The sequence below is a fragment of the Geotrypetes seraphini genome, chromosome 4, assembly GCF_902459505.1.
Source record: "Geotrypetes seraphini chromosome 4, aGeoSer1.1, whole genome shotgun sequence".
Taxonomy (NCBI): Eukaryota; Metazoa; Chordata; class Amphibia; order Gymnophiona; family Dermophiidae; genus Geotrypetes; species Geotrypetes seraphini.
The window spans coordinates 71,729,372-71,756,881 of NC_047087.1; the positions used below are offsets into that span (position 1 = coordinate 71,729,372).

A 27,510-nucleotide genomic window follows, 5' to 3' on the forward strand; every position below is an offset into this window, starting at 1 on the left:
TTTATAAAGAGATCCCATACTCACACGCCTGCCTTCACATTTATGTGAGAATCTGTCAATCGTGCAACTTCACTTTGCACACAAATGGGCTCGTCCTCTGGGCAAGTTTGAAGGAAGATCTCCACCTCTGGTACCTCACTGTCCTGCCGAAACAAATGCCATGGCTGAAGGCTCCATAATATCATGAGCCGAGTAGCATCTATCACACACAGTGGTGCATGCAAAAGAATATATGTAAGGGGTGGGATGTGCGCACATGACACGCTGTATGCATGGGAATGTGTGTGCATGATAAGGCGTGTTCTTGGGGAGTTATTCAAGGGGTGACAGGGGAAGAAAAAGTGTGTTCCTTGGAAGGTGCACAAGACAGATGTCTGCACTTCTATACCCTACCAACATTATTACAGATATATTTCTTTTCGGTTGTACACCTAATTTATTTTTGGCATATGTTGTCCATATAATTACAGAACAGTTAATGGTAACTCTAGAGCTAAAGTTTATGATAGTAAATAAAAACTTATATTATTACCTGAGCTCCTCAAAGTATTGTCCTTTTGATTTTATATTCTCTCTCTAGCCCTGAGGTCTCACCTCTCTCTCATCCTAATAACATTTTGCATTGTATATGTTTGTAGTTTTTAGAAAGAATAGTCCTGGAATGTATTGATCTTCTCTTGAAGTTCTGCACCTTCCCTAGGTCTATCCCACACCTCCATGCAGGTCTGAGGAAGACTGTGTGATGCTGGTACAATAGGGGTAATTCTATAACAATGTGCTGATATATAGGTGCCTAGAGGGCACCTGGTAGGCACCAGCTTTCCTTTATAGAATACTAGTATGACATCTCCTCCCCCACCCCAGAAGATGGGTGCTGTTGTGGAGCAAGAATGGGTGGATTTTCTGGGATTAATTATAATGATAGAAGGAAAGGGAATCACTTAGGGGGGGGAGGGTGCGTGTGAAGATCCCGGTCCAAGAAGGTTGGGTGACGGTCTCAAATATGAGCTCTCTCTGAGCACATAACAATAATTTTTGAAATGCTAGTGTATCAAAATCTAGGTATTACGTATGCTGGTGAACTGATTGGTAAATTGTTTGTTGGTTTTCAAGTGTAATACCCTCTTCACCAATTGTGTGAGACATTTTCCCTTTTTTTTGTGAATCATAACAGGCGCCATATATAGAATCATGCCTAGCAGTGCCTCTCTTCAAAGTGGTGGGCTGGGATTAATGCCAGGTCAGGGCTCTAAGTCAGGATTAATATTGGAACAAGGCTCGTGTGACTTTGCTTTAGGGACATGTCATTTAATACAGGCCCTACTGTCAGCAGCCTTTGCGTATTAATAAGCCCTTTACCTTCTGTACTCGTTGGACAGAGCCAATCACAATGTTGCTGGGATCTAGTTTCCTGTTATGAAAATCCCACAAGTCTGTCGGCACAGCCTCCCCTTCTTCAAGCACATAAGTCCGGCCTTGAAACATTGGTTTATCATAGAAAATCCAGCTAAATGGGGGGGGAAAAAGGTAAAACTGTTTCAAAAATATACCGTACCAGAACTTTACAAATCAACAGCATCTCTCCCATGTATCAGCCCTAGGTTCTAATACTGGTCCTGGTTTCTCTTCTTCTAATCACTTGGGTACCAGGCAGCACTTCCAGCACTGGGAGATGTGGAATGACAGATAGGGCTACAATCAATATCTGCTGATCCAGTAGAAGTGTATGATGGGGGACCTCTAGTCCTCAGCTGTGGACAGAACAATTCTTGCTAAGATGCCCAGGCTTTAGAGATAGGGGAGATGCAATGAAAATGGAGAAACAGGGTAGTTACAATTGACGGTGCACAGTGCCTCAGTGCTTATGCACTTTCCTCCTCCCATCTTTCACTATGGCAACATATAGCACTGAAGCGGGTCTTATTTGATGGAAGGCCAAGCCGTCAAACTGGGATAATCAGTCAGGAAGAAATATGTACATCAGGCAGCAGAAAGTCCCTTCAGCTTCCATTAACTTATTCCCCATCTGGAAATAATAAGTGCAGTTCCTTTGACTTCTTTCCAGTTACTCCTACGCTCTACTGGACTGTTCCTCTGTTATGTATTAACTGCCAATGAATTTGTTTCTTCTTAACTGAACTGCCCAGGGCAAAACTAAGCAACCTTCTATGTAGTAGAAGTTGAGAATTCTCCTAAGACAGAGGACTCACTGCATCACAAGGCAGAGAGACATCCATGTCTGATAAACCTCACTGACAAATGCAAAAAAAAACACCCTAAACAACTATAAAAATAGATACAAAACTCTATCCTGAGTTCTGCCCTAGCTTTTGACATGGCTGCTCTTAAAGCCAACCACCTGCTGGCAGCAAGGAAAGGTACTGCCCCCATATACCAGCAAGCCAGGCCTCAGAGCTGGAAAACTTCTCATGGTCAAGCAATAGTGTTTGAATTTCAAGGCCTGTGGATGGTTTCAGCTGCTCTTGACCTGTTCAGGAGCCCTGCTTCTTTGAAATTTATTCCAGAGTTGCTGACAAGGCCTATTCAACCCATTCCAACTATTTCCTAGCACTGTCCTCTTAGGATTTTTTTTTTAACTATTTTTGAATGAGCAACTTCCTATCATAAAAACACAACTTTGTAGCAAAAAGATAATACAAAAGAACATATCTTTCTAGTAAATGAATTTGTACAACTGACTGGAAAATAAAGAATCCTCCCAAAAGGATTTAGTACTAAATCCCATACAGTGTGCTTCAGAATGAGTGACCCACAAATAATAAGCCATGTTTGGCCTGGAACAAAAGAAACAAAACAAATATAGACTCCTATAGATTGATGGATTAATAGGTATAAATTGTTGGATAGATGTACATATAGCTAGTTAGAGGGTCACACTTCACTATTAGGCAAGTGTTTCCTGGGCTTTTTTTATATAACAATGTGGTTTTTTTAAATTGATGACTGCACAATGATACAACAATAAACAGAATAAAATAATACAACTTTTGTAGAATCTTGTAGATGCTAGTAAGCTTCCTGGGCTTATTTTTAACCTTGAGTCTTGAATACAATATTCTACAGCCCCAATACCCACTAACTCATATGGCACATGAGAGGAATACTCTTCCTGGCACTTGCACCCTTGTGTTTACAGTGCGAGTACACCATAAGAATGATTTTGTAAAAGGGCCCCTAGGTTTAATGAGCAGGAAAACTCCTATTATGGCATTATTTCATAAAGAAACACAGGTACCTATGTGTCTTTATAAAATAGAAGCACAAATCTTACAGCTATTGAACCTACACCCACATCTGAACACATAAATTTGAGCACAATATAAAGAATTAGGGTGTTAATACAGAAAGTTGGGAGTGAAAGTTATAGAGCGTTAGTTACACATATATCTTTTGCTTAATTAGCTGATAATTGGCATTAACCAATGATAGGCTATAATTGGGGTTAAGTGGCACTAATTTTCAGTTACTCACGTAACTACCCTTAGGGCTAGATTCACTAAGCAAACCGATCGTGTACCAATCGGTTTGCGAGCCCTTTGTGATAAAATTTCCTTCCAATCCCATTCACTAATGCCTGTAGCCATCCAATCCCGATCGTCCCATGCAAATTAGTAAAACCTCATGCAAAATAGCTAAGCGATTGATTCACTAACAATTGCTTGGCTATTTCGAATCGGGTTTTACTATTGGCAAACCCGACTGTTGCAGAACTGTCGGTAACTGAGTTACTGACAAGTCTGCAGGTTTTTTGACAAGCCTGCCTGTCTTTTTTATTTTCCATGGCACAGATATTTTGCTTGTGTTACACACGTAAAATATCTGCCCCATAAAAAAAAAAAGAAAAGACAGGCAGGCCTGTCAAAAAACAACCAAGGATCCCCACCCCAACAAACGCGATCCCCCTCCCAACAAACACTTTCCCCGCAACCCACAAATAGCAGGAGGGATGTAAACTCCCTCCTGCCCTGCCATTAACTGAGACACCCCCTCCCCCAACAGGCGACTCACCCCCCTGGCTCAGCCTACCCCCCAACAGGCCCACCGCACCTCCCCCCCCCGACTAGCCCACCGCACCACCCCTGACCGGACTGGCCGACCCGGTCTGATACCTCCCCTGTACCTAAAAGTTGGGAGCAGGAAGGGTGCTCAGTCCCTCCTGCTCCTTAGGCCTCCAGCGCTGCTGTCTTCTGGAGCAGGAGGAACCGCAAAGTCCTCCTGCTCCTTCTCCTCCTCCTGCGCACTGCGAATGTGGGCCTTAGGCCCCGCCCCAGTGTATCATGTGATGCACGGGGAGGAGCCTAAGGCCCTGAATGGCTCAGGCACCTCAGGCTCCTCCATTGGGAGGGTCCTGTGGCGCCTGAGCCAATCAGGGACTTCCTTAGGACTGAGCCTAAGGAAGTCCCTAATTGGCTATTACTTTGACCAATCAGGGATTTCCTTAGGCCCCTCCCCGTGCAACAGATGATGCGCTGGGGCATGGCCTAAGGCCACTATTGCGTAGCAGTCGGTGGAGCAGCAGGAGCAGGAGGACTTTGCGCTTCCTCCTGCTCCCGAAGATGGATCGAGGCCTAAGGAGCAGGAGGGACTGGGCACCCCTCCTGCTCCCAATGATTTGTAAGGTATGTGGGATGGGTGGGCCGGGCCCTGCCATCTGGCATGACCAAGGGTGGGCTGATCATGCGTTCCATGGGGCCGGTCGGGGATGAAGCGTTGGGGCCAGTGGCAGGAGGGAGGCCAATGGAGCAAGAGGGATTGAGCACCCCTCCTGCTCCCAACTTATATGTACGGAGGGGGGGGGTCGGGCCTGTGGGTGGGCTCTTGTAGACTCTCCTGCTCTCTGTCTGCCTTCTCTGGCTCCCCCGACTCTCCTGTTCTCTGCCGCTGTTCCCCGCAGTGCAGCCCTGCTTTAAAACCACGGGCTTGCACTGCGGGGAAGGGTGGCAGAGAGCAGGAGAGTCGGGGGAGCCAGAGTCAGGGCGAGCAGGCAGGAGAGATCTGGGCAGAGCCCTGACAGCAGTGACAGGAGGCTGCTTCTCCTGTCACTACTGTCAGGGTCTGCGCATGAGCGGGGATTGCTGCTTGCAAATGGGGGCGTTTCTCCGATCGGCCCCATTTGAATATGGCTGGTTTGTGAATCAGTTGGACCTGCCCAAATTGGAAACAGATTGGTCTGATTCGGGCAGGTTAGTGAATCTAGCCCTTAGTTGGTTGTCTGTAAACTAGTGCTGCCTGATTCACGATTTGAATCGGTTGACCAAATCAAAACAGGTGAATCAATTCGAATCGGTTCGTTTTTGCTAAAAACCGGACTCACCGATTCAGCTGCAAGTCGATTTTCACGCCGCCGGCCGCTAGACTCTACCCATCTAATGTAACTTCCAGTTTTGCAAAACCGGAAGTTACATCGGAAGAAACAAAAGTAGTTGGAGAGTCAATCGGCGAGCGAGTGGACCTCGTGCAGCAGACCTCAGCAGCAGCAAATACTATTTTTGGCTGGCTTTCCCCGCATTTCTCCCTTCTGCCCCGCAATTTAATATCCAGTCCAGTAATTAAATGAATCGGAATGGGGGCTGGTGAGTCTTAGGGGCTGGGGATGGAAGCTGAAATCGGCAGGGGGGCTGGTGAGTCTTGGGGGCTGGGGATGGAAGCTGAAATTGGCAGGGGGGCTGGGGATGGAAGCTGAAATCAGCAGGGGGGCTGGGGATGGAAGCTGAAATCGACAGGGGGGCTGGGGATGGAAACTGAGAATCGGAATGGGGGCTTGTGAGTCTTGGGGCCTGGGGATGGAAGCTCAGAATCAGCAGGGGGGCTGGGGAATAGAAGCTGAAATTGGCAGGGGGGCTGGTGAGTCTTGGGGGCTGGGGATGGAAGCTGAAATTGGCAGGGGGGCTGGGGATGGAAGCTGAAATCAGCAGGGGGGCTGGGGATGGAAGCTGAAATCGACAGGGGGGCTGGGGATGGAAACTGAGAATCGGAATGGGGGCTTGTGAGTCTTGGGGCCTGGGGATGGAAGCTCAGAATCAGCAGGGGGGCTGGGGATGGAAGCTGAAATCGACAGGGGGCTGGTGAGTCTTGGGGCCTGGGGATGGAAGCTGAAATCGGCAGGGGGCTAATGAGTCTTATGGGCCTGGGGATGGAAGCTGAAATTGGCAGGGGGGCTGGGGATGGAAGCTTAAATCAGCAGGGGGGCTGGGGATGGAAGCTGAAATCGACAGGGGGGCTGGGGATGGAAACTGAGAATCGGAATGGGGGCTTGTGAGTCTTGGGGCCTGGGGATGGAAGCTCAGAATCAGCAGGGGGGTGGGGATGGAAGCTGAAATCGGCAGGGGGCTGGGGATGGAAGCTGAAATCGACAGGGGGGCTGGGGATGGAAACTGAGAATCGGAATGGGGGCTGGTGAGTCTTGGGGGCTGGGGATGGAAGCTGAGAATCATTTCTGTAGGCTATCAGAAATTTGCTTAATTATCTACTCACACAGAAAAGCAGTAAAAGTCAATAGGTTCTCTGAGTGGGAGCAACCTGTTTGATCTTGCATTCGTGTGATTGGCCAATTGTATATCGCTGTTTAATTTATCGCATTGATTAATTTGAGCACACGTGAGGTGACCTATAATGGTGTGCACTGCAGGCAGAGGGTGACTAACCTGTGCCTTATTGTGTAAAGCGCTGGAGAATTCTCTCCCCTCGCTGCTTACCTCTCTCGCTGAGGACACCCTGCTTCAGTATAATCATTTATATGATTTATCTTATAAACATTATTACATGGTCTTTTCCTCAAGTGCTGAGACATCAGGTTGTTCCCACTCGGAGAACCTATTGACTTTTACAGTGAATCAAATCAAATCAAATCAAATCTTCGATTCAACAGGGTGAATCGAATCGAATCGAAATATTTTTCTCTGAATCGGGCAGCACTACTGTAAACTGAGCATGTAAAATCCAAAGTATTTCACTGCAAGGGGGAGTGTGGACCTGGGAAGGGCATTGGTGGCTAAGGGCACGCCAAGCACTAATGTATGGAGGCTACACAATACTATCTGTTTTGTGCCTAACTGCCAGCACATACACTAGCCATAGAACAGACATAGTGGTCATGACTTAAATTAGAAGTGTAAATGTTGACTAAAACTAGTATGCTATAGCAGTAATTACATGTATAACTGCTTCTATAAAATTCATGCTTAGCATGCAGTATCCCAGCACCTAATTTCAATTACCTGTAGAGAATTATCCCCTAACCCAGTGTCTCTCAAACATTTTTTTAGCTCCAGTACACTAAACAGAGCAAATGTTTTTTGTGCACATTATAATTTAAATTATAAAATTGCAAAAAAACAGCAAAAGATAAAATTTTTTAAAAAAACCAGCAAAAGATGAAATTTGAGAGTTAATTATTTAAAGTTCTTTAAGCTATGTATGGGTAATTATAACAACGGTGAAACTAAAGTAGATAGAATGGAACTGCTAATCAATGCAATGGATGTGCTTGTTTTTGAGAGCAAATTAACTCAAAACGTGGCTTGATAGTTGATAAGCAAACATGCATTTCATCACCACCATCATGCATTTCATCATTCACCATCCACCACCGTCGTTCTCTTTTTTTCGATTTAATTTCTGTCAGAGCTGAAAAAGCACAGTTACTTACCGTAACAGGTGTTATCCAGGGACAGCAGGCATATATTCTCACATGTGGGTGGGTGACCATGTGCCCAAGGCCCCGCCCCCAGGAGGGACCTAAGGCTCCCGGGCCTATTCTGATTGGCCCAGGCGCCTTAGGCCCCACCAGTAGGCGAGCTTTGGGACGGATGGGCCAATCCGGCCTCATTCCGTCGTTGGCTGCCTGCCGGACAGGCGGGTTTGGCTCCCGTCTGTCCGGCCAACTACAGAAAGGTACGGGGAAGGGGGGTGGGGGTGTCGTGGGGGGTCGGCCAGGGGGGTCGTGGGTCAGCTGGGGGGGCGGTCGGAGGTTCTTGGGGGGGGGGGGCGGGCGTGGGGGGGAGGGGGGGTTGCGTCGAGGGCAGGAGGGCCTGGGATCCCTCCTGCCCGTAATGTAGTGCGGGGTGGGGGTAGGGGGTCGCCGTGGCCAGGAGGACTTGGGCTCCCTCCTGGCCCGAACAACTAGCGGGGGGGGGGGGGGGTCGCCAGGGCCAGGAGGACTTGGGTTCCCTCCTGGCCCGATATTGTCGGGGAGTTGGCGGGGCAAGAGGGCTTGAGCTCCCTCTTGCCCCGATCGTGTCGGGGAGTCGGGACCGCCAAGAGGTAGCAGCAGGACACCGGTATAAGCTTGTACATGATGGGGGGGGGTCGGGAAGCTGTGGGGGTGCGAGCGGTCCTTCAGGGTGAGGGTGCGGGTGGAAGTGCGTGCGAGCGGTCCTTCAGGGTGGGGGTGCGAGCGGTCCTGCGGGGGGGGTATCGGGGGGGGGCATCAGGCTTTCAGGGTGGGGACAGGACGTGTGTGTGTGTGTGTGTGTGTGTGTGTGTGTGTGTGTGTGTGTGTCAGCTCTGCTGGTCCCCTACCCTGGAACAGGAAATTCATATGAGAGAATTTGGGGCCAGTGGAACAATGATGGCACACGTGGACTGCGGACCCACACCTGCTCCATGCACACACCCTGCCTATACCCAGAACAGACTACCCCTCTGCTCCTTCCTTGGTATGCTAGAGCAATTACCTACCAAATTAACAGAGAATGGAAATATGGAGATGTGATGACCTGTACCATATACAGGTAATAAATGTCTTTTTTTCAGCAATAAATGTGTACTGTATTCTTCTTCATGGAAAAATAAGACATCCCCCTGAAAATAAGACCTTGTGCATATTTTGGAGTTTTTAAAAATATAAGACAGTGTCATATATTCGGGGAAACAGGGAGCAGAGAGGGAAAGACAGGCAGAAGTAGAGGTTCCCTGACACTGAGTTGAAGTAGTAGGGAAAACCAAGGCTGGCGGGGCCATCGAGGAGCGATCAAGATCAGAGTGGCCCTCAGCGATTTTAGATGAACCAGCGTCCTCAGAATCAGAGGAAACGGCGGGAACGCATAGAGGAACTTCCCCTCCCAATCTAGGAGGAAGGCATCGGCCTCGAGACGGTCCGGGGAGTATATCCTTGAACAGAAAAGAGGCAGTTTTTGATTGTCGGGGGAGGTGAACAGATCTATCTGGGGAGTCCCCCACGTGTCGAACACCTGTCGCAGCACCTGAGAATGCAGGGACCACTCGTGTGGCTGGAGGAGGCGGCTGAGCCTGTCCGCCAGGCAGTTTTGTTCTCCTTGGATGTAAACCGCTCGAAGGGAGATGTTTTGGGAGACTGCCCACTCCCAGAGCCGCAAAGCCTCTTGGCAGAGGGACCAAGACCCCGTCCCTCCTTGCTTGTTTACATAGTACATCGCCACCTGGTTGTCTGTGCGGACGAGAACTACCCGGTCGTGAAGCAGGTGTTGAAAGGCCACCGCGGCGAGGTAAATGGCCCGAAGCTCCAGCACGTTGATGTGGCAGCAACGGTCCTCTGTGGACCACAGACCTTGAGTGCGGAGACCGTCTACATGAGCCCCCCAAGCGTACTCCGACGAGTCCATGGTTAGGACCTTGTGGTGTGGAGGGGCGAGAAAGAGCAAACCCTTGGAAAGATTCGAAGAGTTGGCCCACCAACAGAGCGATCTTTGCAAGGAAGGAGTCACTGTCACGTGGCGGTTGATCGGGTCCTGATCCTGACGCCATTGTGATGCCAAAGTCCACTGTGGTAACCGCAGATGAAGGCGGGCAAGCGGGGTAACGTGGACTGTGGAGGCCATATGGCCGAGGAGCGTCATCATCTGTCGTGCCGAGACCGAGGTCGATCTCGAGACTTGTCGGCTCAGATTTACCAACGCTTCCCGACGCTGAGGAGGGAGGAAGGAACGAAGACGGACCGTGTCCAGCACGGCCCCGATGAATTGCAAGGACTGAGAGGGGCATAGCTGGGATTTTGGAAAGTTTATCTCGAAACCCAGACACTGAAGAGAAGTAATAGTCTGTCGGGTCGCTGAGATAACCCCCTCCCTGGTCGGGGCTTTAATCAACCAATCGTCCAGGTAGGGGAACACTTGCAGACCCTGGGAGCGCAAGGCAGCCGCGACCACTACGAGGCACTTCGTGAAGACTCGGGGGGACGAGGACAGGCCGAAGGGGAGGACCCGGTATTGTAGGTGGAGGTCCCCAACCTGAAAGCGGAGGAATCTGCGACAAGCAGGGTGCACCGGAACATGGGTGTAGGCCTCCTTCAGATCGAGGGAGCAGAGCCAATCGCCCTCGTTGATCAGGGGGTATAGAATCGGAAGGGAAAGCATCCGAAACTTTTCCCGCATCAGAAATTTGTTCAGGCGCCTCAAGTCCAGGATCGGGCGCAGGTCTCCCGTCTTCTTCGGTACCAGGAAGTATCGGGAGTAAAACCCTTGGCCCCTTTGATTTTGGGGGACCGGTTCCACCGCCCGCAGGCGAAGGAAGTCCTGTGCCTCGGAGAGGAGGAGGGACAACTGTGCTCGATTGGGAGGACACGCACTCGGTGGGCTGTTGGGAGGAACCTCCCGAAAGTTGAGCGAGTACCCTGATGAGATCACGCCAAGGACCCATGAGTCCGACGTTATGGCTTCCCAGCGAGGGTAGTAGGCTCGCAGGCGGCCCCCGATGGGAAGGAGGCCAGGTGGAGGTGTGGAGGGGGCCCGCCCCCGTCCACTCATCCCGTCAAAAGGACGGAGACGGCTTCGCAGGCGCAGTGGGCTGTGATTTTGGTGGAGCCCTAGAGTGAGCCTGGGGGCGTCGCGGCGGCGGTCTGGAAAAGGCCGGGGTAGACTTCTGGGGGTAGCGGCGAGGCAATCCCCGGAAAGGGCGAGAGGCCTGCGGTTTAGGTTTTTGCCGGACAAGAGACGCGAAGGAACGTTCGTGCTCCGACAACCCTTTCATAGCTGCCTCGATGGTGTCGTCAAACAGTTCCTTCCTGACGCAAGGGAGGTTAGCTAACCGATCTTGCAGGTTAGGGTCCATATCGACGAGCCGTAGCCACGCCAGTCGGCGCATGGCCACCGCGAAGGCTGCGACCCTGGAAGACAGTTCAAAGCCATCATAAGCGGCATGAACAAGTGCAGTCAGAAGTTGGAAAAATCCTCGAGGAGGAGGCCAAACGCTGCCTGACGAGGGGCAGGTAAGTCCCCCGAGAAGGAGGCCAGCAGCCCAATGAGGTGTTTCAGGTAGGAGGAAAAGGTGAAAGTGTAGTTCAGGACCCTAGAGGCCATCATAGAGTTCTGATACAAACGGCATCCGAATTTGTCTAGTGTCCGGCCTTCGCGTCCAGGAGGAACCGCCGCGGACACCCTAGAGGGGTGAGCTTTCTTCAGAGAAGACTCCACCAGTAAGGATTGGTGGGACAACTGTGGTTGCTCAAACCCCGGGCAAGGCACCGTTCGGTACTTAGACTCCATTTTAGATGGGACCGCCGTCACCATGTAGGGAGTCTCGAGGTTCCTGATAAGGGTCTGCCGGAGTACCGGGTTCAGCGGCAGCCGGAGGGACTCTCGGGGCGGGGAAGGCATATCCAGCTCCGCCAGGTACTCCTTGGAGTACCTCGAGTCAGATTGTAAGTCCAAGTCAAGGGCACATCCCATGTCCTGGACGAACCTCGTGAAGGAAGGTCAGTGGGATCCCGTGGCCCCTTGTGGGGACGGTGACTGAGACCTCCGTTTCGCCGAGAAGGAAGGGGAAGCCTCCCTCGAATAGCGAGGTTCTCGCTCGGACCCTCAATCCGACACCGGGGACGCGCTATGGAAACGCTCCGGGGTCGAGGACCTGCGTTGCCTCGAGGAGCCCCTCGGGGACGACGCCGGGGTACCGACCGATGTCGGGTCGGGGACCCCTTCCCGGACTCCCTCGGCGAAAGCCTAGAGCCTCGGACCGGAGCCCCGGACCGAGGGGGAGTCAGTAGAAGCTTTGGGTTAGTGAGAGACAGCTCGGTAACCCGTAGCGGTCCCCCCGATTGAGTCGAGGGGGAGCGGCCTCGAGCCGGAGGGGAACTCCGAGCCTTTTTAGAGAGGGGCTTTGATCTTCGTTTCGCCCCGCGGAGCTCCGCCGGGGACGCGCGCCTCGAGTGCCTCGGAGAGGAATCCGAGGAAGAAGAGAGGCGGCAAAAACGGCGCGCTTTGCCCCGAGGGGTCTCGACGCGCTGCTCAGGCTGGTCCGGCGCACGCGAGGTCGAGGTCGGTTGAAGGTGAGCCATGGCAGCGGATAGCTCTGTTGTGATCATTGCTCGGAGCAGCTCCTGGAATACCGGCATGGACAGCATCGACGGCATGTCCGAGGCCGCGGTGCACTCCACCGGGGGCGATCTCAATTCAGAGCATTCCCGAGTGGAGGAGGCATGTCCCGAGGTCTTCGGGGGTTTCGCCGGGGCCGTGGGCAAGGAACTCCCCCCTTGTCCGGCCATTGTCCCCGAGGTTGGCTTCTTTGGAGGTATGGAACCTGAGGAAGGAAGAGGGGACTTACCCAGGGCCGAAGACTTCTGAGAGCTCGGGATCTTCGAAGTCGAGTCCCGAGGCGGGCCGAGGTACCCGAGGCCAAGATTGAGGCCGGGGCCGAAGCCGATCTCGAGGCTGAGGTCGAGGGTTGATCGGCAGCAAATAGGTCCGCCATGCGGGCCCGTCGGCGGCGGAGCGCCCGGTGTTGGAAGGTTGCGCACCGGGGGCAAGTTTATGTTGGATGATCGGCCCCCAGGCAGAGGATGCACCAGCGATGCGAGTGATAGAAGACGCTCGCACCCGGTGCACTTTTTAAAGCCCGTAACGGGCCAGGACATAGGAAATCCAGGCGACCGCGGCCAATCAGGCCACGCGGCCTCGACGACCCGGGAGCCCCCGGATCGCGAGAAAAAAGCGCGAAAAGCACGATGAGCAGGAAGAAGAAAAAATTTTGTACGCACAGCGACTTTTAACGAACAAAAATAATAAATCGCGGTGCAAAGAAGGCACTGGAGCAGAGCTAAGAAAAAAACGTGTCTTAGCACAGCGGAAAAAAAACGAACTGGAGACCACGAGGAGGGGATGCGCCCTCTAGTGGAGCAGGAGGCACACATGTGTGGTGCAGCACAGCAAGCTTGAATCTTCAATCAAGTTTGCTTGAAATGCTGTCCGCATCGGGGCTCCGTAGATGACGTCACCCACCCACATGTGAGAATATCATGCCTGCTTGTCCTGGGATAATCCAAGTTAGGATAACTATTACATAAGAAAGAAAACTAAAATTATTTGCCATTAGTTTTCAAAGACCAATCACGTCTGGAGTAATCTGAGGAAATACTTTTTTACGGAAAGGGTGGTGGATGCGTGGAACAGTGTCCCGGAAGAAGTGGTGGAAACAGAGATTGTCTAAATTCAAGAGGGCCTGGGATAGGCACGTGGGATCTCTCGGAGAGAGAAAGAGATAATGGTTACTGCAGATGGGCAGACTAGATGGGCCATTTGGCCTTTATCTGCCGTCATGTTTCTATGTGAAAGAATGATGCTTGTCTGGGTGGTTGTATCCTTACGCACAAAGACACTCATAACGTTGACAACCTCTTGCATATATGATATACATGTCATCTATTCTAGTGTATACTTATGAAGGGAATTTTTTAAAATAAAGTAAAATTCTGAAATCTCTCATGGCACACCCAGAATTTCTTTGGGGCACACCACTGTGCCATGGCATACAGTTTGAGAGACACTGCCCTAACCCCTGGATTCTCTAAGGGCCCCTTTTATCAAGCTGCGCTAGAGTTTTTTTTAGTGCAAGCCGGAGTAGTAAATGCTCCGACGCGCATAGAAATCCTATGAGTATCGGAGCACTTATTGCGTTGGCCAGTGCTAAAAATCTCTACCGCAGCTTCATAAGAGGGGCCCTACGCGTGTGCACTCAAACTTACTATGCCTAGTATGTAAATTTGAATGCGCAAGTTATAAAATAAGGACAACTGCGTGCACAACTTTATTTAATAATTAGTTACTTAGCACCAATTAGCATTTGTGTACACAATTATTCTTAGTTGCTATTAAAGATACTTAATAAAATATTTAGCTCAATCCCAGGCAGTTGAAACATAGGGTGCTAATTTCCTAGAATTCCCATGCAACTTCTAATAATAATAATAATTTATTTTTATATACCGCTATACCAAAAAAGGTTCAAAGCGGTTCACAACATGATAAAATACATACAATCAATAAAAACATTACAATCAATACGTACAGTCAGTAAAACATTAAAACAATCGATTAAATTGGAATATATCAATTAAGAAACAATAAAATTGAAATACATCAGTTTAAAAAGTTATAGTTCTAAGATATAGACATGTCGAACAGACGGGTCTTTAATGTTTTCCTAAAATCAAAATATGATGAGGCCTCTAACATAAGCTTTCCTAGCCACATATTCAGTTTAGCGGCCTGGTAGGAAAAAATTCTGTCAAAAAACTTCTTGTATTGGCAGGATTTTAAAGGGGGATAGTTAAATAAATTTATTCTACGTGTACTTTTGTTAAGATAATTCTAGAGATTGTGGATGTGGGAAGGGAATGAGCAGATCAGGGGCATGCTTAGGAGTTAGGTGTGGGGGTTATAGAATACTAGGAGTTACGAACTTAGGGGCTGATTCTATAAACAGCACCTAAATCGGCCAGTGCCTAGAAAAATGGTGCCTTATTCTAACTGTGCACCCAACTGCAAGCCTAACTTTCAATACCATTTATAGAATTGGGGTAATAAGGCCAGATGAGTTAAACAGATGTTAACCAATCCTATATAAAGCATATCAAAGCTTCTGTATACCGATCCACTTATCCCTTGAACCCGATGCGATACTGTTGCAACCCTTACCATCCTCTCACAACTCTGATCAAGGTTTCATCTGAAAATTTCCAGGATGTGGCATCCAGAACATCCCCACATATTTCCTGCTTGTTTTTGCTGCCACAAAGATTGTAGATAACCATCTGAAACAAGCAACAAGAATAAAGGCTGGTACAAGAAAGGCAGCAGAACAAGGCAGACCTAGCTCACATCACTGTCACATCATCAAATGTTTTATCACTAGCTGTCCTTGTGAGGGTGATAATGAAGTGAAAAAAAGGAAATATTTCTTTTTTCATAGAGCCACAGGGCTAGGTTACCATTAGGTCGACTACATGGCTAGGATGGCAACTTCTAAGTGGAGGGCAAAGATCAGCTGCAGCCATAGTAGAACAAGACAGCCATAGAAACTCAGAGAAACATTTGTCTGCTTTCACGTATAGAAAGGGTGTGCCATTTTTAAATAACTGATTACCCCAGTAAATTGCTCTTTACCCAGGTAAATGGCTTCTGGAAACTGAAGACGCAAGTTCCCAAAACTTGCTAAGCACATTTGTTTTACAAATTGAATTCATTCTGGAAACAGGCTGTCTATAGATATACCCAGGATGTGTGAAATTTATACTACCGTACAAGGCATTGTATTATTATATGAATACTTTTACTGCTGTAATTGTCTATTGCCTATGTTTGACTTATTCTTGCATGCTGTACACTGCCTTGAGAGAATTTCATAAAAAAGGTGGTAAGTCCTAATAAATACATCCTAATAAAAAACTGTCTTGTACCAGCTTTAGTAACATTAGTATCTGCATACATAAAAACTTAAGAATTGCCAGGACAGACAGGAGGTCCATCAAGCCCAGTATCCTGTTTCCAACAGTAGCCAACCCAAGTCACAAGTATCTGGCATGATCCCAAGGATTAAAACAGATTTTAAGCTGTTTATTCTAGGAATAAGCAGTGGATTTCCCCAAGCCATCTTAATAATGGCCTATGAACTTCTCTTTGAGGAAATTATCCAAACCTTTTTTAAACCCTGCTAAGCTATGTAATTTCACTACATTCTCCGGAAACAAATTCCAGAATTTAATTACATGTTGTGTGAAGAAATATTTTCTCTCATTTGTTTTAAATATACTACTTAGTAGCTTCATCGCGTGCCCCCTAGTCCTAGTATTTTTGGAAAGAATAAACAAGCAATTCATATTTACGCAGTGGTTTCCAATACACACACGTTAAAAAACAGAGCCAAAAAGAAAGGGGAGGAAAGAACAACTGTGGGGAGGGGGAACCTCTGAGGTATTTCATTTGTGCTCTATCAGTAGGAAATCAAATGATGCACCACACTGTTGAAATAAGCATGTGCACTTACCTTCCCTGGTCTTGGGTTACATTTCAAGCCTTTTCTGTCAATAAGATTCTGAAATGGAAAATATATGCCAATTAGGAGATGTATGTTGAGTGAAAAGCTTGAAATTGCCAGTCCCTAGTACACAGACAAGGACTTAACCTGCCATGAACCACACAGTATGGGTGTACCTTATGTTTACATAGAAACATATCCAGAACCTGAATGTCACTTGTGCTGAGCTCCTACTGAAAGGGTGCGAGTTAAATCCAATGTGAAGTAAGTAGGGTTACCATATGACTCCAGAAAAAAGGAGGACGGGTGGAGACATCCTGGTTTTACTTCCAATGCTTTCAATCTGTCCTTCTTACTTCCATTGCTTTTAGTGGAAGTAAACTCAGATGTCTCCATCCTCCTTTTCCTGAAGTCTGAGGTGGTGGAACTACATTGTATGCTATTCCCCCCCCCAAATTAAGTCCCGCTATTCATAATTTAGGAGGTGGCATGTGGCAACAAATAAGACCATCCTTGTTTAAACCACTAGTTTCCAGCTGTGTATTGTTTGATGTAACCTAGGATGTGTACTAGTGGCTATAAGTACAATGGGTTCCAAAAATTACATGATAGAAGTGAATTAATTAGCTGGAATATTAGTTAGGTGAGTATGTTACTGGGTCATAATTTACTAAGGGTAGGGTTACCAGATTTTATCTGCAAAAAAAAAAACCCGATACGTGGACCCGCCCTGTTCTGTCCCCTAGCCCCATCTCATTTTGACCCCCAAGCAAATATCGTCTCTTCTTCCCTGAGCTCAGGGCCATGTCTGTGATGATGTCACATTGCATCCATGCATGCACAGAGACCCTACAGATATGGCCCCGAGCTCAGGGCCTTCCATAACCTGAACAAACTGCAGATTTTTGGAAATTCCCTGAGAACATGGACAATCCTCTAAAAAGAGAGCATGTCCAGGTTTTCTCAAACATTTGGTATCCCTAACTAAGGGTTTTCTCCTATTTTGAATCTATGGGGAAAGATTAGTAAACTGAGATCAAATCTAAGTCATGAACTGCTGCTTTAGGGCAGGAAATCTCAACCCATTTCTCAGGACACATTCAGCCAGGCAGGTTTTCAGGATTTCTACAATTAATGTGCATGCAATAGATTTGCATACAATGAAGGCATGCATGCAGATTTATCTCATTTGTATTCATTCTGGAAATTTTGAAAACCCAACTGGCTAGGTTGTGTCCCAAGGACTGAGCGAAGAACCTTTGCTTTAGGGCAATATCTCAGGGCCAAAGCAGAAAGAAACTGCAAGCCATGTTACTGGCCACACAATGCAGAAAGGGGTTGAGCATGGCAATTAACTCACACAATAAACATGAGTGCACACTGCATTAAAACAAATGGTAATGAGGCAATCAAATGTTCATCTACAAAACATGGAATGACACAGTGGCTTTTACCATGTGCACATTGCGATAATTTTTTTGCCAAATTCAGGGCAGCATAGAAGAGTTGGTCAAGAAGATTAGCACCGGTTTGGGAGGTTTAAATTAAAGGTTTGTTTTTTTGTTTTTTTTGCAGTGGCCAAACAAGTGCCTGCAACTTTAAAAGACAGACAAAATAAAAACTGTGCATAAATACTTTGTAAAAATTTTATGAGCAAGAAAGATTACTATTTATATGCTGAGCAGGTGCAGATGTGTACTGGGACTTTTGTTTGGACATCAAACAATAAGCTGCCCTCTGTGCATGTCTCTGCCAGGCTTTCCCTGATCAGCGCACACATTCTGCAAGCTTTAAATTAGCATTTCCTTAACTTATTGCAATAATACAGTTTTAATTTTGTGGTAGAAGTTGTGGGTTCAGCCGTCTGTGCATGGCTCTACTGCATGGCTTTCTGCACTGACCCCTCAGCAATTAAAGAAGTGGGGTACACATGATAAGGCCTCATTTGAAACTCAAGAGTTAAATAGGCTTCAGGGTCTATTTTTCCCACCCTGAATGGTATTTAACTGGTATTTATGTTAAGAGTTTTAATTTAAATAATTTCCATTATAAAAAATGGGGAAAAAGCTTCTTGTAAAAACAAAACAAAACAAAAAATCACAGGAAGGATTTTGTTTTGGATTGAGAGGAATTTTGGCATAAGTTACGTCAAACAATACACAGCTGGAAACTAGTGGTTTAAATAAGGAGGTACAAGGGCAATTCTATAAAGTGATGCTTAGAGGTAGGTGGCACTTTGGTGAATTAAAGCTGTCAGGCATCTACTATATAACATAACATAACAATGAGCTTCTATACCACAGGACTGTGAAGCTCTATGCGGTTCACAAAAGAATAAGTATACAATTGAATAAAGAGAGTTAGTTGCCTAAATATTTAACAAATAGATATGTTTTTAAATGCCCTCTGAATTCTAGTCGTGATTAATTGATCCAAATCTTTGCCCCATAAAGCTGCCTGATAGGACAGTAGATGTTGGTGATTTCTTTTAAATTTGCAGCCATTTACAGATGGAAAAATAAAACTCAAATGTGAGCATCTCTTATGTTGGTTAGTAGTTAGTGAAAAGAGATTTGTTAAATATTTAAGAGTAAGTCCGAATAAGACCCTGGAACAAATGCAACCAAGCTTGAATTTCACTCGGGCCTCCACCAGCAGCTTCTGATTGGTGTAGCCTGACTTTAGTACCAGGAAGAGTGCATTAGGTGCTATTCCATAATGCAGTGCCTTACATGTACATGTGGGCGAAGCATGGGTAGCACACAGGCATGTCTCCCAGATATATGTGTGGCTTACAGATACCATAAACTACTGCAAATCAATCGGCACAGTTAGGTATGCCAACTTACATTTGCCATTCACTTGGCATAAGGCACACCTACACCTGGTCATGCCAATGCCAACCTTACACTAACATTCTATAATGGAATCTTGGTGCCAAGAACTAGTGTAAAGCCAATGGTACTGAGGCACCTATACGGAGACAATTACTCACCTTCTATTTTAGAACACACTGGCAAGTCATGAAATCTTCCTTTGCCTCAAGTACAAAAAAATACCTGGGAGTGGAGGTGTGGATCAGTGGTTAGAGCTGCTACCTCAGCACCATGAGGTTGAAGGTTTGATCCCCAGCTACTCCTTGTTACTCTGGGCAAGTTATTTAACACTCCATTGTAACCACAGAAAAGGTGGCATATCAAGTCCCATCCCTCTTAAATTATAAGCCTTCTAGGGTCAGAAAAAAAGTTCCTGCATATAATGTGTACACCCAGTAACACTATAAAAGTTATCTGGCTCAAACAAGCCTAGTTTCGGGAAAACATCCCATCCTCAGGAGCCTACCACCTGTCGCCAATGCAACCATGAGCGCATTGCTGAGAAGCTGAGACCGTAAGTGAGACGAACAGCAGAAGACGCTGATACTTGTATACAGCAGGAATGACTTCATCTAAAACAACTTTATTGTCTAAACATAGAAGACCCTTATAATATAGCGCCCCATTCAAAATTTTCATTTAATCCATATGGAACAACAGTATCTAGCTCCATAATCCAAAATTGATCGCAAAGATGGATACGAGCCTTCTTATCCCCTATATACATATCCGGTATGCTTTATATAACCAGCCAACGAAGATCTTGAAATGTATGTCTCTTTTCAATACAGTGGGGCACCATGGGAGCTGTAGTCACTTCCATATGTATGCGACTTCGATGCTCCACCAGCCTGGTCTTAATCTGTTTGATGGTACAACCTAAATACATGAGTGAGTAGGGACAAATAATGACATATACAACCCATTTGGAACTGCATGTAGTAGAACTGTATAGTTTATAAATTTTCCTCGTATGGGGATGTACAAATACTTCACAATTTAATGATGTAGCACACACTGTGCACTCGCTACACGGCTGACCCATTTTACTGAGTGTATATAAGTCCACCCTAGTCCCGCCCAAAACATGCCCCTTTGAGATTTAGATGCCCTGCAGGCAAACAGCATAGAAAAACACCTAAAAAATGTGTTTCAAAAATGGCAATTTGGACATTTTAGAAAACAAAACATCCAAATGCTACTTTATGCCATTTTGGGGACGGTTTTCTCTTGAAAATTTTATTTATTTATTTATTTAGATTTTTATCCCGTCCTCCCAGTAGCTCAGAACGGTCTACAAGTAAACATTCACAATGGAGTGTAATTGGACATACAAGATTATACAGTAGATTTAAATACTTGGACATACGAGACTGTGCAGCAGTTTAAATATAGGGACTATACAACAAATTAAGAACAGTAGTTTAAATGTAAGTAGTTTAGTTTAAATACAAGTTATTTGAGTATAGGCTGAGAGTGGACTATACAGAAATTTAGGCAGAAGATTAGAATGGAGAAAGAAAGGTAGAGGTGGGGTTTAAGGGGGTGGGGTGTAGTTGAAGAGGAGGGTCTTTACCATTTTCCGGAATGTCATTAGTGAGTTCTGTAGTCTGAGTTGAGGGGGGAGTTGGTTCCAGAGTTGGGGAATGAAGTGGCTGTAGGAGCGTTTGCGGGCGGTTTCTGAGAGGAGGGACCTTCCGGGGGGGAATGCATAGACGTATCTCCGTTTCTGAGCAGATGGTGCGGGTGGGGATGTAGATGGGTAGCTTGGATTTTATGTAGGAGGGGGTGGTGGCATAAATTCTTTTATGTGCTATTGCCTGGGCCTTGAATGCACAGCATTGGCTAATTGGGAGCCAGTGTTCAGCGCGGAGTGCTGGGGAGATGGGATTATGGTAGTTGAGGCTGTGTAGGAGGCGGATAGCTGCATTTTGGACCCGTTGGAGGCGCTTGAGATCTTTTTTGATTATTCCTTTAAATAGGGAGCCCCTTAATCAGCTATGTTTTAGCAGACTATGCAAACCCAGATTTTCAGTGCTAAAGCCTGGATATGACCCAGCATTGAATTTATGGGTATGATGCAGTAGCACTCAGCAAAATGTTGAGTGCTGCCAACAGAATATTGACCCCCCCCCCCCTCAATATCTAAAATGATGTTTTCTTTTAGAGGAAATTGGCTGCTTCTTACATGTCTAGTTAAATATGCTAAATTTAGATTTTACCACATCTGTAATGGCATTTGTCTAGACTTAGCACCCTATATGAACATATACATTTATACCTGAGCTCTCTGTTATAGTGCTCTATGAATATTGATGTCCCATGTGGGCTCATAAATAACTTACCACATGAAGAGCTGTTTTCAGAAAATCTTCCTCTGAGGGCTCTTTTGGCAGCAGCACTTCTTCAAAGATGCTGCCAAACTTGACTTCATTCTCAGTTGAATATGTTTTGGCAGCCTGCAGGTACTGATAATACACACTTCTGGAAGCTGCACTAGATCGGTGGCCTGTATCAATTTCAGGGACAGACTGACTTAAATTTGTCAATACATGTGTTGGAGACAACTTCTTTTGACACGCATTCCTTCGTTGATTAGACAAAGATGGTTCTACTGAGGTAGCTGGTGGTATGTTGGAAAATGGAACACTTTCTGGTTCTTCTGATAAATGTTGAGTCTTTCTGTGATCTGTCCATTCACAGGTTGGAAGTGCTTCATCCTGCAAAGGCATCTTTTCTTCACAAGATTCCTCCTCTTCCTCGTGCAACCTGCTACTATACTTTAACCGATCAGACACTGACTGAAGCAGGGACAAGATGGAGGAGGCCTGTTTTGCATTGTCCAAAGTGGATTTTTCACTGGTATGACATGGAGTGCCACTGGTGGAGATTATATCCTCTTGTGAGCTGTCATCCTCATATATGGGTGATAAAGAGAAGGGATAGACGCGGAACCGTTTAGCCTGTACGGCCAGGAATGAATCCAGGTCATCAGCATCACACATCTCAGGAAGTCCATTGTTCTCCTCATAAAGACAGGCAGGGTTGCCTTCACCTTCCATTTCCTCACACTCGGTATAATGTTGGAACACAGTTGCAGGCAGTTTTGGTGTAAGAAAGTCATATGCTTCTGTTTCCATTGTTTGCTCATCATCTCCCAAAGTGCTGTTACACTGTAGAGCAAATGAAGACTTGGGATCTGGCTGATCATTGTGAGACAGATGCAAACAATTCCATTGCTCTAGTGTTTCACTGCTGGGGCAAATGTCTTCACTCACTATAGTGGGCAAATGTTCTGTATCGATGTCTGCTTTGAATTCATTTATTTCAGAGAAAAATTCTGTCTGCAGCATCTGTGATTTTTCTGCCACTAAGCCATTAACTCCATGTGCTGCCTCATGACCGCCAATAGGTTTGAAGAAATTGTTTTCGTCACACCTCTCTGTAACAATTTCTGCCTCATAGGCTGTTCTAGCCAGTAAGTCTTTAGATATTCCTGCAGGATACCAGCCCACTGCTGATTTACTATCAGAGCATATAAGCCCATTCTTAGGAATTAAATGCATGTTGTTTTGTCCAATTTCTCCTGCTTTTGTCTTCAGATCTGTGCAATTCCTTACACTTTGCAAAGATAAGGGAACAGAGTAATTTGCTACTTCAGACATTTTGAGAAACCCACCCAATTGTTCAGAAGATTTTGATATTTTTGTTCTGGAAGGTTTATTGACAATATCTTCTATTTTCCTTGTCAACATTGCTTCTGGGCCCTCTGACATTCCAGTACAGGATGTTAACACATTAGTATTATGGGTTTTGTCATAGTTAAGCTCCAGCTGTTCAGATATTACTTTCTGTTTGGCTAGGTTGATAACAACATTAATTATTTCTTCTGCTTTGAGGGCAAATAAGTAATGCAGGTCAACTTTCTCAGTAGCATTAAATGACCTGTTCTCACCATCAGCACCTGTGTGAAGAACTCCCGGAAATGTTTCATTCCCTTTAAGTGGCAGTGGCGTTTCTATACAGTTTTCATCTAAACATTGTTCTGGGATCTTGTTTGACTGGTCTACATCTTTTGTGAACTGTAAAATTCCATATGACTTCCCACTAAAATTACCAGACGATACTGAAGTGGCCATTTTTTCATGAAGTTGATAAGTAGGTGTTACTTTTACAACTTCTATGGCTGAACGGAGAATATCACCAACAATTTCTTCAGCTTTATTCAAAAGAAATTGGCTGACATGTCTAGAGATGTCATCTTCTGCATTATGTTGAACTTCAGCTTGGCAATCTATTTTTCTTAACTCAGGTGACATGAAGCTTGGTTCAAGTTCTGAAATCCCAAGACTGGGTTGTGAATGAGTTGTACCGGTATTACTAACTGAAGCAAATTCTCTTGCCTTCATTTCAGTGTGGTTCACATCCTTTCCACTGTTACCTTTGCTAATTAGTTTTGTTTCTAGTGATATATTCAGCTGGTAGATGCCAGAAGGTAATGGTTCAACTATGATGGCTTCTTTGCTTCCAAGAAAAGAACTACTCTTAGCTTCAGAAGCATCCAAAAATCCTGACTCCATGTTGACATTTTTGGAGGCCAGAGCAGAATTTTTAATCTTGGTCTGATTGTCATCTTCTAATCTGAGAGCAGAAACTGAGGTTGTAGATGGGCTGGCAACTGAAGATTTAAGGACATGGGGACAAATGTCAGACAGGATTGCATTTTTAAATTTGGCAGAAGGCGTAATGTTGTCATCAGATTCTGTGACAATCGTGTCTTTGTTGACATAATCTGATGTAGAGATGGGGAGAGTAACAATACAGTCATTTCCGTTGATCATGGATAAGGGGCAAGCCTCTGCTCTATGAGTACCGTCAGTATTAAGATCAGGAACAGATACATTGCTCAGGATAACATCTCCACTTTCTAGAATAAGAGGAGAAATCTTGGCTGAAGCAGCATTGGAAGATTCATTAGGAAGAGCAGAAAGGTTTGCTAGACATATGTATTCTGGTTCAAGAGCAGAAGGTACAATCTTACTTACATGGCCAACTTCAGGATCCACCGACTGAGCTAAAATCTTGACCTTATTTACATCTATAGATTTCACTGAAACCTTGGCAAGACAAACATCATTAGATGTTAAACCCTTGTCCATCCTTGGATAGTTTGGTACAGAAGACAGATAAAAGGTTCCAGCTGCAATATTAGTCTCAGGCAGAAGGGTAGCTGAAGAGATCTTTGCTACATTAACACCTTCAGATACAGGAGTAGGGGGAGAGATATTTACCATAGAATCAAGTTGAGACACAGGAGCATAGGGAGAAAGCTTTGATGCTGTATCAGTCTCAGATACAAGAGCCAGGGGAGAAATATTTAGTACAGCATCAACCTCAGAAAGAGGGGCAGGTGATGAGATCTTTGTTACAGTATCATGCTCAGAAAGAGAGATAGGAGGAGAGATAGTCACTAAAGTATCACCCTCAGATAACTGGACAGGAGGAGAGATATTTGTCACAGTATTATCCTCAAATACAGGGGCAGAGGGAGAAATATTTGCTATAGGGTCATCCTCAGTTAGAAGGGAAGAGGGAGTGATATTTCCTACAGAATTGTTCTCAGAGAAAGAGGCAGAAGGAAATATCTTTGCTACAGAGTCATCTTCAAATGCAAGGACAGGGGGAGCGATCTTTGCTACAGTGTCACAGTCAGAAAGAGGAGCAGAGGAAGCACGCTTGATCTTGCTATGGTCACCAGGTAAATGAGTAACAGTGGGATTTTTATCTATGTTGCTGTGATCAAATGCTTCAGTATGTCCAGGTATACTAGAATGATCAATGTCAAATAAAAGCTCAGGGACTGACACCTTGGTCAGATGGACATCAGTGGGTCTGGAAATGTGTAAAGAAGTTTGAGCCCTAATGACATGATCAGCTTCAGGTAGATGCAGCACTGATTTTATATGTGGAATGGTTTCCATGGCTGCTTGGACAGTAAGAGGGAAAAGGTCACACTGAAAAGCTTCCGACTCAGGAAAAAGCCTGGCTGAAATAGCATCTTCTGTTTCAAGAGCTGGGTCTAGAACCTTGGCGTGGTTAGCATCTCCCAAACCTTGTGACGTTTCAACTGCATTAGCCTTTTGAGATTCCAGGGTGTCTGGAAAAATGTTCCTTGTGCATTCAGATTTATATTCAAATACCGCAGTCTGCCCCGGCTTTTCAGGTACACATATGTCCTTTGAAGAATCAAAATCTTCAAATGCTCTGGTGTTCTCTCTCTCATGTTGGACCTCTATGACTCTATCAGATGATGTTGATTCATGGGAAGCAAACCTGAGTTTATGGTCTTGCATTTTCTCTGTGTTCTTTTTCACCCTCGGTGTTTGACCTGTTTCCACTGTGTTTAAGGTGTCGTTTTCACCTGCACTTTCAGTGATAGTCTCTGGAGCTATGTATGTCTGAAGGACACTGTTCTCTTGAGATATGCAAGGATCCTTCTGAAGCTCTGATTTACCAGTAATCTGATTACTAAACAAGCTGTCTGTTAATCTTAAATTTTCATTAATATGCTGTCTTTTCTGACTAGATAGAGACTTCATTTCATTCTGCATTACTTCCTGGTTAGAAGTCTGAAAATGGGAATTTGTAACACTTTCCAAACCAGAAATGTTAACCACTGGTTGAAAATCTTTCCCCATCAGTCCATTAGCTATACTCTCTTTTACATCCAGTTTATTATTTGTTAAATTCATGTCTAAGGTGAATGTATCCTGACAGCTGCAATTTGTGGATATCTTATTGTGAGCCTTTGATAGCGATATTGATTCAGGGCAAAATACTTGTTTGCAAGCTGGCAGTGTCCTTGCCTCTCCAGTGTTATTTGAGGGAAGAGATCTTTCAGATGTGCTTGAACACCTCTCAAGTGCCAAGTTGTTTGAAGCACGTTGCTCAGTATCAGTCCTCTTCCATCCTGTTTCAGCCTCAACCCTGAACTCTTTTTCTGACAAACCACCTTTGGTTTCTGCATTTGGCAACGTGACATTTTCAAGGTCTCCATCCTTTGTGACGATGCCCGTACCAGTGCAAAGGGTCTCTTCTCTTTCAGGGATCGCGTTCTGCACATGTGTGCGCCTCCTTAGGAGCTTGCGTATCTGCCGGGACCCTCTATAGGTTGCATAAGTAACCGCAGGAGCACTTTCCTTACATTCAACTTGCCTGCAAGAGAAACTCCCATTAGCATGTGGTTTTAATTATTGCATTTCACATATGCTGATATTTGTACATGAACAGCAGAACTAGCTTGCCTTGCACTCCCCCAAATCAGTGTACTACTGTCATTTCCCCTGTTATGCCTTCTCTTTTGTACTAACACAAAAACAAGAACTCCCAAAATAGCACAAGAACAATTATTTCATCAATAAGAAACTTAGCTGAGGGATTACACTCTTCAGAAAAAGCAGAACTGAGAGAAGGGAAAAATGCTGACAAGCTGAAATTATTTGTCAGTATGCTAAACCATGCTTAGAACAGATACCAAGAACTACGAATGGGCAACGAGGGAAGAAACTAGTCAGTGACACAATGGGCAGGCAACTCTGCAGGAAAAATTGTTCTTTTCCACCACTCACTGTTATCGAGCTCCATCTTCCTGCTGAGCAATGCTCCCTCAAGGAATGGCCAGGTGCATGCACATTTTTTCTTATGTGAGCAACAAGTTCTAAAAGCCAACAATTTTCCAGATTTGCAAGAATTTTTGTGAGTGACCATGTAAAATCTGGGAGAGACACTCCTAAAATGTATCAGCGATTGCTCATGTGCTGAGTTTAGAGGGCCATTAAAACTGGCATCTTGCTAGAAATCTCTATCAGAAACTCAGCAGCTATGTTCCCTCCTGTCTTGTAGTTCTTTTTGCTTTCTTGATTACGCGGGGCCATTGAAAAGTTCTCAGCCAAACCAAGAAGAGAATGATGTAGAGCCATGAAACTTACAAGTTATTCCACACTTTTCTTGACACTTTTTGTATCATTTCATATACTGTATATACTCGAATATAAAACAACCCGAATATAAACTGAGGTAACCTTTTTTCCTCCCAAAAAGGAGGGAAAAAGGTTTACTGGGGGTGTTAATATTCAAGTGCAGTGTCTTGCCTTGCCCTGTCCTGCCAGGCTCTGCTCCCAGTTCCCCCTCCCTCCCTGCTCTGCCAAGCTCTGCATCCAGCCCCCTCACTCACTCCCCTACCAGTCTCTGCACTCAGCCCCCCTTCCCTTCTTGCCAGGTTCTGTATCCTCTCCTCCCTCCCTCCCGATGCCTTGCAGGCCTCCACCTGGCCTGCCATAAGTCCTGGTGGGCCAGGACAGTAGGCATCCCTCCCGCCTCCTATCCCAGC

At 45.9% G+C, this 27,510-nt stretch overlaps 1 protein-coding gene across 1 annotated transcript in view; it reads right to left on the reverse strand.

The window, feature by feature from the left end:
- The window catches only part of CRYBG3 (crystallin beta-gamma domain containing 3), a 151,788-nt gene that overhangs the window by 48,244 nt on the left and 76,034 nt on the right, over positions 1–27,510 (reverse strand). The window contains 5 exon segments of the mRNA XM_033942906.1: positions 25–143; positions 1,360–1,507; positions 14,907–15,022; positions 16,255–16,302; positions 21,467–26,336. Of these exon segments, the coding sequence (XP_033798797.1) occupies positions 25–143; positions 1,360–1,507; positions 14,907–15,022; positions 16,255–16,302; positions 21,467–26,336 (5,301 nt within the window).